General features: G+C 34.6%; 1 protein-coding gene across 2 annotated transcripts; it reads right to left on the reverse strand.

Annotated features, from left to right (window-relative positions):
* Positions 1 to 506: 506 nt before the first annotated feature.
* LOC124830883 (cysteine-tryptophan domain-containing zinc finger protein 3-like) lies at positions 507 to 9385 on the reverse strand. Of its 2 annotated transcripts, none has more exons than XM_047304746.2 (12): positions 9196 to 9385; positions 8804 to 8976; positions 7977 to 8049; positions 7747 to 7874; positions 7233 to 7631; positions 5871 to 7153; positions 5268 to 5716; positions 3327 to 5164; positions 3074 to 3231; positions 2409 to 2569; positions 1863 to 2020; positions 507 to 1248 (listed from the first exon to the last, which is right to left on the reverse strand). In XM_047304746.2, exons 2-12 carry the CDS (start codon positions 8894 to 8896, stop codon positions 1030 to 1032), a joined length of 4959 nt encoding a protein of 1652 aa, XP_047160702.2. In that variant the 5' UTR covers positions 8897 to 8976; positions 9196 to 9385; the 3' UTR covers positions 507 to 1029. The 2 variants fall into 2 exon arrangements, with proteins under 2 accessions (XP_047160702.2, XP_047160701.2); XM_047304745.2 differs by having other exon boundaries at positions 9071 to 9385.
* Positions 9386 to 15956: the final 6571 nt, after the last annotated feature.

Here is a 15956-nt window from a genome sequence, read left to right on the forward strand (position 1 = left end):
ATAACTTTATTCTTTGCAGAATATGACAACATTAACGAATTTAAGATTAAACCATCCCTATCGACAAGAAAAGGGACAGGATAAGATAAACCGTGTCAATCATGTTTTGTCATTTTAGTATAAGAGTTTTGACTTTTGTTAAACTCAATTTTCAGTATCCTGAATTATCCTGTGTAGTGTAATTCTCTACTATAATAAAAAATACATAAATAAATTTTCAAATAATAATACTTTTTGATATTGTTGGTGTTTATAATTATTATTATTGATTGAATAATAATTTTAGACCAATCACATAATGACATATAAATGATGTTAAAATGTTGTCAAAATATCATTAACCTAAATTTTCAGTGTGTCAAAACAGGAAATAGAAGCTAATACTTCTGACAAGATGATGCCATGCACAGATTCCAAGGACACCTCAAATTGCTACAAGTAACCAGATCACAAAGGGTACATAGAGAAAAGAAATGGAAATAAATGTTAAAGCATTGCTCGGTAACACACGCACAAGGAAAGTTTCTGCATAGATTTCTATTCATTCAAAACTTTGATATGATAACATAAAAGGAGAGATTGTCATCAAGAATGGAGCTATTATAACTATATAAGTATTCAAAGCCCTCAAAAATGGTTGCCTAATATTGCAGACTCTATATTCTTGTACTGGGGCTCCAGCTAAGTGGAGCAAAGAATGTAGCACTGAACTAACATAATATGATATCATCCGGCATCATCACTTGACAGCCAGGAATCCCTTCCCTCTTTCTAACCCATAAAATTTAAGGGTGTGTTATACCCTATCCACATTAAGAAAAACCTCAAATGAAAATCTGTTACAAAATTTTCTAATCAATCACATTTTGTACAAATGTACACAAGGGTAACAGATCGCCTTCAACCTGCAGGCTTAGCAGGTTTCTAAGTGCTAGACTTGGTAGGTATCTTTTAGCCTCTTTCTTCACAATGCCGTCTCAGTAGAGAAGTAAAATCAAAAAAAAAAAATTAATTATATACAGGATCAAGTTAATCTCTAGCACCACCAAGACCAGCGCGGCTTATTGCTTTTGATGCTGTCCAAACAAGACGTACAAGCTCATCTACATCCTGGAAGCTGAAATCAACAACACTCCGAATAGAAGCTATACAGTCCTTGTTCCTTGATTCTTCCAGGATCACACTAGCAGCCGCAAAAGTGCTCTGACATTTCCTAGAAGCCTCCATTGACAAATGTATGTCCTTAGTCTGCAAAATCACAAAAACTTAGACCTAACTTTCCATAAATAATTGTACTCAATAACTACACAAGCTAGAGCAGTTAACATCGCGCCTTGGTGGCTTATTGTTCATGAGTTTGAACCCAGAAACAATCTGTTTGCATATGTAAGGGTAAGGCTGTGTACAATAACCCATCCCCATATCTTTGCATTGAGCGGAAGCTTCTGACACCCGGGTACCTTAGGTTTTAGTATTTTATAATTACACAAGCTAACTGCTTATATTGCTGAATTTTGCCACCACCTGTCCACCGAATTCTAAAATAGGCATTGCATCATAAGTTCCCAATAGTAAAGTATTAGTTGCTCATATGACAACACCACATACTTATTACATAACAGAATGAATCTGATTATGCAATGGAAAATTGCCTATGGATTAAAATCTAAGCTACTATAGCATGGCAAAAACAGCTGACATCCATCTTGATTTTCTCTCAAACAATTGAACCACATTTCCAACTACTATTTCTTACCAAACTACTGTCAGATCCCCCAACAACAACCCTTGGTACTTCAACATTAACATATAGAGATAAACTTGCAACTAGAATATAAGGTTTGTCATCAATTGAAACTTACAAAATCAAGAAGCCTGATTAAACTTGGACGAGTTCGAGCAGATATGACGTGGTTGATAGCAACATGACTATTGGTACCCCTAGGCAAAGTAGCCCTATCCGCTGCTGCCTGATTGTTCAGGTTATCAACATCGGATGCAGAAGATGAAGGAGATTCGCCTAAACAACAGTGTAAAAAAGCAGTGCTACATCATTGACTTTGACCACTTAATACATTCATGCATTCATCAAACAAGGCTGTCGGGCTATCCGGACTGGATCCATGAATTGGCTTTAGTGTAAAACATTTTAATAGAGAGAAAAATTACTCTAGATTTTGATTTTTTTTGGTTCTGGATAAGATTGGTTTGTCGTTTAGATATAAAAGAACTACTACATCACTAGTTAGCTTTCAGCTTTTCATCATGTGTAGATGTATCATTCACTAATTTTGTTTATTTTCTGGTGGAATAAGTATGCAAGTATAAGAATAATGCAAAATCAACTTTCAATAATACCTGACAAGCCAGAAGACTTAAACAGTTGTATGAAAACTATGTTCCAATACCTTGAGAAGCCAAGTGAAGAGTTGATTGTAACTCATGTCGATCTCTGTTAGTACTAGAATTCTTACAGTAGACCACTCTCATGTATGCCACCTCCATGCATTTATATGCCAAAGCAGCAGCAGCCATTTCTTGACGAGCTTCATATTCATGGGCACAGCATCTGAAAACATTTAAGACATTGTATGATTAAAGGTCAATTGCATAGCACAAGAGAAAGACAATAGTGCAACAAACTTCTAAACGTTATTTAATGGATTTTAAATTTACTACAATGACGTGGCTTGCTTCTTTAAAAGCATTGCTTCTTTACAATTATAACGTTGTTATAAGCCTTAAATTTCCAAATCAAAAAGAATAACCCACATTACTTTAAAAAAAGTCTAAATTATATATCAAGACAACTAATGAGTTAAACATATGAAAGCCAAAGCTAGGCTTATTTATAAACCAGCCAAGATTTTCAGCTCATTAAGCTGTTAATGAACCGAGGAAGCCAGGAGCCCGAGAGCTGACACTCACTCCAGCCTTATTTATAAGGAACCAAGATGCATGTTATCAAATCACTTTCTCTCAAAATGTGCTTCCGATCAATAACTGAATTAAGGTCAAAACGTAAGATCATACAAAAATAACATTTACTTAGAGCTTCAGAATTTTCACTTACTTGAAAAGTTTGGCTGCAGTACCATAAATTTGCATTTGACTCGTTTCCCCAAGTTTGTTACTGTCATTGTGAGAATTTTCTAAAATAGATGCTCCATGCAAAAACTTCAACCCAGCTTGAAAGTATGTCTCATTGCTTTCAAAGTCAAACCCAGAGTTCTATAAAACAACAGTATTTATACCAACAGTTAGAAAAGGAGAGGTGCTAGATCAAACCAAATACATCAAGTAAAATCTCAAAATAATCAATTAACCTTATAATTATCTGCTCTATCTTTTAGTTTTGCGGCTTCTTCCAGGGTGTCAACAGTAGTTTGGTTAAAATTTGTTCTCAGAGGACTTGAAACAGTGGGTTGCTGATCAGGCAGGAAATTTCCAGAGCTACAATTAACTCCAGCATTGTTACTAATATCAGCAAAATTCCTCATTGACTTGACCAAATCACCATTATCAGAAACATTGACAAGATGCTCATTAGCCATTCCTCCCTTTTGATACTGAGGTACAGTTCTAGAACCCATATTCAATGCTTCCCTTTTGAGTTCACCTGCTGCAGATGAGAGAACTTTCGATTTCCCAACTCTTGATTCTGTGCTTACATGATTAGCTTTGTTTTCTTCCTCAAAATCGTGAGTTGAGTTTTGCCAGGGGATAGCCTTTCTCTCATTGCTACGTTGAACATCAATCTCTGGAGCTGATTTCTCAAAGTCTCTTGGTTTTATCTCAGTTTGCTTTCCAGTTTCATTTGGCCCTTGTATTAGAGCACTTTTCTGACTAATAATCTCAATTTCACTCTTAGACTTGGGTAAAGTATCTTTAACAACATTTTTTGTCTCAGCATCAGGTGCATGGTTACTGGGATCAGCTGCTGAATTATACCTCCCACCTTTTTTTGAATGAACAGTATCTGAAACTGATGTCTTTATGTTATCAGTACAAACATGAGAAGAAATTTTTTTGCCTTTCTCCTTGCTGTTCAATGATGTAACCATACCAGATTTCTGCCAAGAAAGTTCACTTTCCTGGTTTTCCTTCTTTACTTTCTCTTCTTTATGTACACCATTAGCACAATAGCCAGATTGTTCAACATGAACACCACCTTCAAGCAAATGATTATTCTTTTTTAGTTCAGAAGGTTTTTTAGCTTGGAGCCTGGATATGTCTTTAGCATCCTCAACCTGGTTCTCTGTGGAAGATAATTTGTGGGATGTAGGATGTAAGTCATGCGGAATTCTACCCTCCTTCAATTTTACTGATAGTTTTCTGTTCCTGTTATCCACATTTCTCTTGGAACCTACCACAGACTGTCCACCTTTTGTGACATTGTCTTTCACTGAAGTGTCTCCTACTGCAAAATTATTCTTATCCAAGTTGAAGGCCCTCAAAGGTGACGAGGTAACAGATTCAACAGGTGAACTTCTCACATCTTCAAGCTTCGTTTTAGCTTTATGAGAACCTGAGACTTTAGAAGAGCTTGAAGTTGCTGCCAATGAATGTGGTCTAGGGTCCAAATCCTTGCGCACTTGATCAATACCATCTGAAGCATGAAGAGATGCAACATTTTTCCTATGCTTCCTTAGTTGGTTGCGTTTGTCACCAAGTCTGACTTCTGTGCCAACAGCCATATGGTCCCCATTGCCTGCCCCGCAAACTTCCCTTATACCACCCTTACTTAATTTATTGTCGCCTTCAGTTACTGACTTCAAAATTCTGTATTTCTTTTCTTTGCCAAATTCGGTTGCATCACCCTCTTCACCATACTGCTTTTCATCATCAAGCCGGTCCTTCAATTTCCTTTTCTTCGCTAAACCAGATGAGACCTGAGCCTGATCTCCCTCTTTCTTTACAGTGACTGGTAATCTGTCAGATACATGCTCAGATAAACAATATTCATCATACTTTCTCATATCCTTCCCACTGGCTTTCGTTGGCAAACCATTTCTTGAATATAGAGACACCTTCTCAAGGTTCATGTCAGAATTTGATTGAATATTAGCAGAGAAAACATTTTCAGTTTTTAATTTCTTCTGAGTTCCCGATTTATATTGATCAGCATCCACCTTCCGTTTCAACTTAACATGCTTTCTATCACCTGCTCATGTGTGAAAATAACATTGAAATTATTAATTAAGAATACCTACAATTTCTTATTAACAAAAATAAATAATATATCATCTCTGAAATTAAAGAAGTACCTCCATTCACTTGCTTTTCATTCTCTTTAGGCACATGTTTCTCTTCTATCATGTTGTCAGGCCTACTAAGATGCTTAGAAGAGTTCGTCATCTTCTTCACTGGGTTTAAGTCAACAGGATGCTGATTCAAGCCGTTCAAGCTTCTATTTTTTCCAGATACTTGAACATTGGCCTTCACCAAATTTGAGAACCGATGCATGTCATTATTAATTCCAGACATTGTCTTCTCCTTAATAACAAGTTTCTTCCTTCCTCGGTCAGACATATCAGAACTAGACATATTTTGATTTAGGCCATATTGTAAAGAATTTGGAGAACTAACTCCAATCGCAGTTTCAGTGCCATGGCTTTGCATGTTATTTTGAACCTGGGAAATTGGCATTTGATATAAGGCATAAAGTGCTTTTGTTGTCTCATCCTCACTGAACTCACAAGAATTCATCCCAGGCCTAACAAAAAATTTAGAGAACAATGAGAGGCAAATAACACAGAGCACAAGAAATTAAAAGATAGAAGAGAAATAGTCCATATACACAATACCGATACTAAGCATATATTCAGCATAATATGGCCATGCATAACCAAAATGAGCAATCAACTTACAGCCAATTTAGCATGCTACACAGCCATTTCTCTGGAAGGTGCTCAGGCTTCATACCAGTAGGTAGGAGCCGCCATTTCTGGCAACTGTCACAACATACCCAATCTTCTTCAATAAGTTGAGGTACAGCTACTGCTGATGAAATCATCTCAGGTGCAATGTTGTTTTCAGCTATAGGACATGAAGCCGATGTATCATTAATGCATGGCCCAGCCAGCACCTGCTTGACCACTTTATGGCCACTCATTCTCTCCTTTGCTTTAATCCCAAATACACTCTGTTTTCCATTACTAATTTTTGCATTTTTTATTTCACCATTACCAGCAAGACTGTCAACTTTCCATTCTGATCTTTTTTCTTTCATTGAATCCCTGTTACTATCACTGAAATTTTTGTCCATCAGAGACCTTGACTTCATTTTATTTATACAAGTACTGTCAAAGCCAGTACTCCCTTTCTCAAAAACCGTTGCATTATTAGTACCACCAAAGCTTTTTTTTCTTGCAACTGCCTTAGCTTTTCCAGGACTCTGATCACCTTTCGACTTATTCTTCCGCTCAGACACAGCCTTTATTTTCTGACGGGTCTCAGACTTATAATCTGCCTTACATTTTAATGCCTCACGTTCAACCTTATTGGAAATAATGGAAGTATTACTCGAGTTATTATTCATAGGGTCTGTAGAATTATCCTTGTGGGAACTTTCCAGCTTATGTTCTGGAGCCTTTTTCAGAAAACCATTTCCTACAGTTTGTTTCACAGTCTTCCCAAAATCTTGACCAGATATCGATTCTAATGACTCTTCCTTCAATTCTTCTTCAGAAACCATTCTGCCCAGCACCCCATTCTCATTAACCTCCTTGGAGGCTTCAGAAGCTTTAGCAGTGACTTCAGCAAATTCACCAGCATCACAAATTGAGCTTGACAGAGGTGTCCATTTCAATTCATTAGGTAGGAAATCTTTACAATCCGGTGTTCTATTTCCTATTTTTTTCTTTTTATGCAATGTAGTTTCCTTCTCAGAAAGGGTGCCATTTGGATGCTTCAATTCCAACTGCTTTTCACTTTGTCTCACCATTCTCACTGCGTTCTTCTTCAAATGTCCAGCCCGCACAAAAGAATCTGGTTCATCAATAGACATGGAACAAGGATCTCGATGACCATTAAGAGGGTACGAAAACCTGCTGTCCCCAATAGCTTTATTATCATTTTTTATCAGGTTGAGCACACTTTCGTGTAGAGGAGATATCAGAACACCGCCAGGGATAGGAAAATAACTCATAACCTATGTCATCAAATAAGAAGTTAATACTTCAATATTTCTAATGATATTAAACAGTATAGGAATAGAAAAGCTCCCATACCTGAATCATGCCAGTTGGAGAATCTTCATCACTCTCTTGAGATACAGGTGGCATGCCTTCACTTTCCACAGGGCTGTTATCCATTGAAGATGAGGGAGAGTCATCAAGTCCAAGGCCACTATAAATTTCTGCATTCTTTTGTGCTAAAATATTAGATTTCATTTTTATTCGCAACTTCAGTGTCCTTTGATCAGTTGAATTCTCTGTATTTTTTGTAGTATCATCCTTCAAAGTGCACCTCTCAGCCTGATCACAGGAAGAAATTCCTTGCTCTTTCTTCACTGAATCATTTGCTGAAGCTTCTCTTAAATCACGAAATAAATGTGAACTATGAGAAGCATTTTCAATCCTTGAAGGATGAGGCACATTTGTAGGTGCTTTTTTGTTATGAGACACAGCCTGTATAACAATATAACTGACTGCACTCAATCAATCTGCATTATTTCTAAGCTGAAATAAGTTGGCAGCATATATTGCCTTCATATTAAATAGTAAAATATATATATGCCTATACCTCCATGTGAGGATTGTTATTAAACTTTGGTGAGCTGTGGTTTCTTTGTGGAGTTCTTGGATGAGACAATAGACGAGGGGAGCGCTCTTGGGTAGGTAAAAAGGAACCATAACCACCAAATTTTGCACCTGAAAAATATTATTCATATCAGACAACAACATCACTTCATCAACGCAAAGATAGCTCTCTCATTTCTCAATACATGCTTCGACTTTTATTATTCTACTTACCCAAATTCTCAGCAGATACACCACCTTCAAATTCCTTTTGAAAATGGCCAAGAACATGCTGAATCTTCTCATCCTTCGGGAAACAATTTATTAGTACTAATATTTTCGTGATAAAAATTTACTAGAGGACTTTAAAGCAAATGTTGTTAATAAATAATAATCACCAGGAATATGAAGCTTAATAATAGATGGCACCGAAACAATCACCAAACACTTAAGGATTATTTCTACTTTTTTTTAATTAGGAAAGACTAACATTCTCAGAGGACAAAATACAGTGCACTTTAACATAACATCAATACCTTTTTACACAAGAAAGAATTAATGGCATAGAAAATCAGTCCATTTCCTATTACTTGATGGGCGTCGTGCTACTTGCTAAATAGTAAACTGCGTTTTTCCCGCAAAATGTAGCAACATTTTCATCTACATTAGCAAAACAAAATCAAGAAAGAGATACTCTTATCGGCATTTATCAAGGAAAGAGTTTCACTATGCTTGCCAGCATATAAAAAACACAAGGCGCTCTATAATGTTTCCAAATCACTTCATTGATGCCAAATTTCTTCGCCAGTTACAAACAACGTAGGTATAACTATGAAGCACCACAGTCAACAGTTGTTCAGCTTTTGCCATACTGATTTTGCACTTTCAAACAGAGGTTTAATTAGATATTTTATGACTCTTTCATTCCTTTTTCCCCCGAGGAACCAAATACATTGATGCATTTACAAATACAATTCCAAGTTTTATTGATCATCCAAACCATCCATAAACCAAGCAAATTCGAATGGAAATTTTCAAAAAATATTGAAATAACTCCTTACAATGTATGAGAAAGAATCAGGGTCAATGTTGTCTTCATCATCGTCCTTGTAATAGAAAGCCTCTCCTTCCTCAAGTTCAGTATCCTCCTTCATCTCAACAACCCACCAGAACTTTCTAGCCCTAGGTCTAACCCCAGAACCCAAAAGGTAATCTTTTCACATTGGAACCTTCCCTGAAGTCCAGCATCACTTCAATCAAACCCCAAAACGAGTGCAAGAAAAACAAAAAACCCGAATGATAAGAAAAAATTAAAATGAAAAACAGACCCCACAAAGCAAACGCGAAACCCTCAAAAACCCATAAGGGAAAAGCAATTATTTGCACAGTGATCATGCCATTCGACAACCCTTCATTGATGAAGATGCATATAAACCAGAATAAAAACCATTACTTGCATCAAAAAAAATTGATTTTTTGGCTTCAACCCACAATCTGATCAAAAAGAAGAGGCGGTGGAGATCAAGGAAACCGATCAGTGGCTACTGGAATGAGTTTTTGACGGCGAAACGGATTCCAAATCTTTCACTTTGCTCTCCCAATATTTTGATGTGTGCACATACAACAGAGAGAAAAAAAAAAGGTTGGGCTTTTCGTATGTGAATGAATTTTAATTATTTGGTTCAATCTAATTTCACTAAATATTTTTTTTAAATGTATATTAATAATTAATCATTTAGGATTTGCTCAATATGTGGGAGGGTAAATAACCCTTGATAAATATAATATGTAATAATAGTAACAAATTAGGAATATAGTAAATTATCAAGATTAATAATTATGATATATGTCTTTGTTAATTAATTTTTTCTGCTTGTTTCTATATCACACTTTGAGAGAGTATAACTTTTTTAACTAATATTTTTAACACTAGTATTTTAATTTACAAACATGTTCAAATGAAAGTAAATATGTTTTGATTTGAGCATAGAAAAATCATAGAAATAAAAATACTGTCAAAATACTTCAACTAACTCAAACATTTAATTTTAGCCAAAATACTAAAAAAACTAAGGTGATTCAAGATTTACTTCTAGTACTAATTTAATATATATATATATATATATATATATATATATATATATATATATATATTCCTAAATTCTTTAAAACACACTGTATTTAGTTGGCTTTTGGTATTAAATTAATTACTATGAAGTATTTTCTTTTTATTTTTTTAGCATTTTAAGAGTGTAAAACTTATTTTATTATTTTTATAAATTATAATATATCTTAATGTTGTATTCCAATGTATAAGATACAGCAAAAAAAAGACATAAAACTATAGAAATCTGTTTCTTAAAGAAAAAAAATTGTAATCATGCCTTGTATATGATAAATATATTACTATTTGTTTTGAATAAAAAAGATAAATAATAATGTGTATAAGTTGCAATTCATAATTTTAATTTTTTATTTCTTTCATAGGAGAATGTCATGTTGGCCCAAAAAGACAAACCATTTATTATGTAATTTGGACCTATCCAATCCATTTAGTGGACAGATGTTTTTGAATAAATATTCTTTTGATAACTTCTTTCAAACTATAAATAAATTTAACAAAACTAAATTGTCTTACAATATATGACACATAAAGTAAGTGAATGCTAGCATAGCATCTTATTCAATTCATTACATTATATAATATCATATGTTATTCTGATTTGTTTGTTCATTTTATCAAATATTTATTTTATATTTTTCTTTTTTTACCTATATATGGAATTATAAATGTTTCTCTCATTTAAGTGGTGGTTTGATAAAATAAATTTCGGCTTTTAATTAGTAGCATTCTGTTAGGAATACAAATCACTTTAAGAAAATTCGTGTTACTGCTAAATTAAAAAAGATAAATAATTTAATATTTACATTTTCAAATTTGTAATCTATTGGGATTTCAAAACACTCTTTCAATAAAATAAATTATATATATTTTATAAAAAAATTATAAGGACGTAATGACTTTCTTAAAAGACTTTTAAAAAAATTATTTATAAATATTTATAAAATCATAATACTTATTAATTTACAAGAATTTAAAGGATATCACGCCTCAGGAAAAAAAAGGAATTATAAGTATTTGAAATTTTATCTCTTCTTAGTAAATCATACATCTGTCTAGTATATTATTTTGCTGCAAAATTATGTAAAACAACTTAATATACAGAGGAGATTATCATTAGATATAATGAGCAATTTTGTTATTTATTATACATAGTTTTAACTAGACTGGATGTTAGAAATTAACTGAAATAAATACATGGTATCCGTTTAAAGAAAAAATTGCTAAATTCTAAATATTATTTAAATTCAAGTAGTTTAAGATCAAAATACTTTTGACTACAATAAAAAATATACAAAGATCATTAGATTGTTAATAAAAAAATGTAACATTATGTGAAATACAATTTACTTTTTTTCTTTATTACGGATGAACGTGTTCATAAAAAAATTTTGACTTAGAGTTTTCATATCATGTGTTATCATCAACCTTTCTTTAACCTGAGATTCTTTTATATAAATAATTGACAAAAAGAAATTATTGTATTCTTTATACTCTTAGATAAGTTTGTGTCTTTGAAAAGTTTTAACCAATGTTTTCATCTCTATGTTACATTTTTCATGTGTGTAAATAGACATGTTTATTCAAAACAACAATAAATGTGTAACTCATTTTCAAACAATTCCCATAATTGTCACAATTTATAATTTATGATACATAGGATCAAAAACATTTTTACTCAAACTAAAATAGATCACAAACTTGTATAAGGCAAATAGCCTTTCTACACTTTGACAACATTTTTATTCAAAATGAATCAATGCACAAGATTAACATGTTTTAAAAAAATTATTGAGGAAAACACAAGTATATATATTATGAAAAGAGTTTCTTTAACATGACAATATAAAATATCGTGTATGTTGCAACTATAGTTTACGACTGTTTTTATTATGTGAGTCATATTTCACTTATTAGATAAAACAAATATCGCAATATGTTGTTGCATCTATTAGATAAAACACATGAGATAAAACACATGTGTTTTAAAATTGTTGTTATTTATAGAAAGACTTAATACTTATATTGATTCAAATTTTCATAACTTTTGTTCAAAGTGGTTATTAATTTTTTCAACGTTTAAAGTGGTCATCATTTTTGTAATTTTTGTTCATTTTAGTCATTTTTTTACAGCGTCTAAATCGTTAACAAAAAATGAGCCTCGGTGAATGATAACGTGACCTTTTTTTTTTTACGTGACTACTTATGTTCCTTTTTTCACCTCATCATCTTCAACCTCTCACCACCATATCACCATGGTTTCCTTCCACCGTCGCTGGCGATTCGCCATTATTGCACTTTTCATCTTCGTCAATCACCACATAGCAACACAGAGTTACAAATCATCATTGTTCGAAATCACAACTTAAAGTGAAAGCCCTAAATCAGAGAAAAGAAAAAAAAAACAAAAACCCCAAAATTGCCATCACCCAAAATTGTAAATCACATCCCAAACCTACAATCCAAAATCATTATGCCAGTTCGCACCACCACAAATCTCCCTTTACAAACTGTGACGAAACCTAACTGTATTCACCATGCAACATACCATTTGTCATCTTCTCTAAACCAAAAAATCTCAAATCACAAGTTCAAGGCTTCATAGCATCACCAGAGAAGACCATCACAAAATTGCGTCTCTTCTACACCTCTATAGTGTAGAACCACCATGAACCACCACGAAACAACAATAACCTACAAATCGAAAACCTAAACCAGAAAACTTTAATTGTCTCACTCCCATGAGAAACCAAAAAACTTTAATTACTTCACTACCATAGGAAGTCAGAAAATCCTAATTGCTTCACTCCCATGGGCAACCACATGAGACAAAATGACACTTACGTCATTCATTGAGGCTCACGTGGACAATGTCGTTAACAGTTTAGACGTCGTCAGAAAAAATTATAAATTGAACAAAAATTACAAAAAAGAGGACCACTTTAAACTAAAAAAAAGTCACACACTACTTTAAACAAAAATTACGAGAAAACAGATAGTATTAAGCTTTATAAACACTTTGATCTTTCAAATTACTACTTCCATTCATGATCATTGTTATAAAAAACCTTCCTTAAAATTACTAAAGGTTAAATGGACTTTAAGTTTACAAGGTCTTAGTTAAAAAATAAATAAAACCAATTAAAATTATAAAAACTAATTAACTTTATTTGACATTAATGTATCTAAATGGTGAAAAATATTCAATATTTATTTTACAATGCTCACATTTATTCAGCTTTGAGTGTGATGAATTTACACCCATGTTTTAGCTTTTCTACCAAAGATACACTTATTATTCTCTTTGTTAAAATTGTGTTGTTCCACATAATTCACAATGTTAACTATTATGTATGTGTACATGGGTCATCGCTGTCCATTTTAATAAAGGCAAAACACCCAATTTTGTCCCCACTTTGGTTCGGAAATCTCAAGTTAGTCCCTTTATAGAAAAGTGAGTTGAATGGATCCTTACTTGTAATTAATTGACTCTAATGAGTCCCTTCCGTTAAATAGAAGGAAACGGAGTTAGTGGACTGATGATGTGGCAGTTGTCTTTGGTGAGGTGTCAATTCGCCGGCGACGTCACTTATGGTGAGATACCAGATAATACTGTTTCAGAGTTCCAGTTTGTTGTGGGTAATCTGGAAACTCCACCAGCGTGCCATGGGTTGGCTGGAAACTCCATGGGGTACCCAGGTTTGGCCAGAAACACAGTTGGGAGCTCTGGATTAGAAAGCCACCAAAGGAGAAGAAACCATCATTTAGCCTTTGAAAGATATGTAAGGGGAATACAGTCAGATAAAATTTGAAGGGCAAAATTGCAAGAGATCCCTTCCTCTATAAGGGTTTCATATTTGTTGTCATAAGGTTGTCGGTTCTCCAAATACAATGGCTAGCTTTTGTTGTATGATTGTTCTCCTGAGGCCAACAAATGGGCAGCATTTTTCCCTAGTGACTGGTTTTCTTGAAATTAAGGCCAAATAAACAGCAATCCATGTAACCAAATCAGCTAAAAGTTAGCTCCTCATTGTATGAACCCTTTGAAATTAAAATACAGATATGTACGGGTAGGCTTCTTACAAGCTGCAACTTCCCCCTTCTTCAAATATACAAGTGGTTTCCCATTTGTCCCAAATTCCAGTTAAGAAAGACAATTGGATCTTCTTTGACCAGACTTGCCACATAAATTAAGATTCATCCAACACAACAAGTTAATCCAGGAGAGAAGCGATAGGGAAAGGAATTAACTCAGGGAATAGTTTGGGCAATGAAAAGGGTTAGCCATAGAGAATGCAGCTTGGGAAAACCAATTGGTTTTGCAGCAACAGTTTCCAACATTCATTTTTACAGAAAGCAAGGAATCCTCATAGCCAAAAGCCATTAAAGTAATCCCCCAAGGCACAGAGATGCCCAGGCCCTCAATTATGCTCGGGCTCTCTAGAAAAATTAATGGATCGTGCATTGCTGTTGAAAAATTGTGGAGGTTGGCCCTACCGAGAAGCAGCGTCGGCGTGGCACAGAGACACGAGAGCGAAGGGGAGAAGCCAGGGCTCGATTCCGACGGTGGAGGCAACTCGCGACGGACTGCGCGGAGGAGGTGGCGACGCGCGTGCAGGGCCAACCCCTCCCTGGGTTACCATTTTCGAAGAAGAACGAGCGCGAGAGAAAAGGACAGCTCACCAAAGACAACTGCCACATCATCAGCCCACTAACTCCGTTTCCTTCTATTTAACGGAAGGGACTCATTAGAGTCAATTAATTACAAGTAAGGATCCATTCAACTCACTTTTCTATAAAGGGACTAACTTGAGATTTCCGAACCAAAGTGGGGACAAAATTGGGTGTTTTGCCTTTAATAAAAGAACACTACTTAAGTTTATGAAGATTGTAAGTGTTGACCTTTAACTCTAAGTTTGGTTGTTGACCTTCACTTATGAAGACTCCTATTTGTCATTTTGAATATAAATTTATATAGTTGCTTGTTGTAATTTTAGTTAATGTTTCCTTGTCTGGTTCAACATTTTCTAGACACATAATATTTCAAGTAAATCCTATTTTATAAACATCAATTTGAAAACTATTACAATAAAAAATAATAAATTAATAAAAAGAAGTATCATAATTTTCCAGTTACAATATGAAAAAGCTTGACAAAATATTTAGATAAATAGATTCTTAACTAACAAGTGTGTCCTCTTTTTTTTTTCATAAGAATTATTCATTACCCAAATTTTATTGAATATACATTTATAATACTGGGTGTATATGGTAATTTGCTTCACAAATAATGTTTGAAAAAATATTTAATAAATAAAATTAGGCTTAATACCATTATTGGTCCCAATTTTTGTAAACTTTGTTCGAAATGGTCCTAATTGTTTTTGGTTCAATGTAGTCCTAAAGATCGTAATTTGTGTTCAATTTAGTCCTTTTTGCAAACGCCGTTTAGATCGTTAACGGCCAAATGTTCATCTGTGCAATCAGTGACACATCACCCTTAACATGTCATCATCATCTCCTACCTCCAGAAACCCTAATTTCCCCCTACACAGAAACCCTAGCCACCACCTAACCCTGCCGCCACATTCACGGCCAGCCACCATCTTCGTACCTCCATCATCGGAATTTTGAAACCCTAACCAGATGGTCGCGCCACCACCACCGTTGTTCATCTTCTCCGTCCAGCAACCACCCAGAAACACCACCATGACCATCTTCCCCTTCCTCCACTGTGAATCGTCATCAACATCTTGTCGCAACAACCATGACCGCCGCAACGAGACAGCGAGCCATGCGCAAGCTCGTCTTCTCCGTCAAGTCTTCAACCTGCAAAGGAAAATACAGAGAAGGAAAAAGCCAATTGGAGCAGAATCGTCGCCGCAAAAGTGCCATTCTCCATCAATCTTCATCTTCTCCAGCCATCGTGAAGTTGCTCTTCGAACCTGTAAGTAGAAAGAAACCAAATCGCAAACAAGCAACCACGAGCAAGATTCGCATCGCGACACTCCTGCATTTCAAAACCCATTAAGTTTTCATCTCGCGGCGCAAGCCTTTCCCCCTTCATCCAGAAACCCTAATTTTTTGAGTGG

Source organism: Vigna umbellata, chromosome 2, assembly GCF_029865625.1.
Source record: "Vigna umbellata cultivar VRB3 chromosome 2, Vumbellata_1.0, whole genome shotgun sequence".
Taxonomy (NCBI): Eukaryota; Viridiplantae; Streptophyta; class Magnoliopsida; order Fabales; family Fabaceae; genus Vigna; species Vigna umbellata.

Coding starts and splice junctions, on each gene's coding strand:
- LOC124830883 (XM_047304746.2), bottom strand. CDS start 8,896: ATGAAGGAGGATACTGAACTTGAGGAAGGAGAGGCTTTCTATTACAAG. Junction 7,875..7,976: donor TGTATCTGCTGAGAATTTGG/GTAAGTAGAATA, acceptor AATATTTTTCAG/GTGCAAAATTTGGTGGTTAT. Junction 2,021..2,408: donor TCTTCACTTGGCTTCTCAAG/GTATTGGAACAT, acceptor ACTGTTGTTTAG/GCGAATCTCCTTCATCTTCT.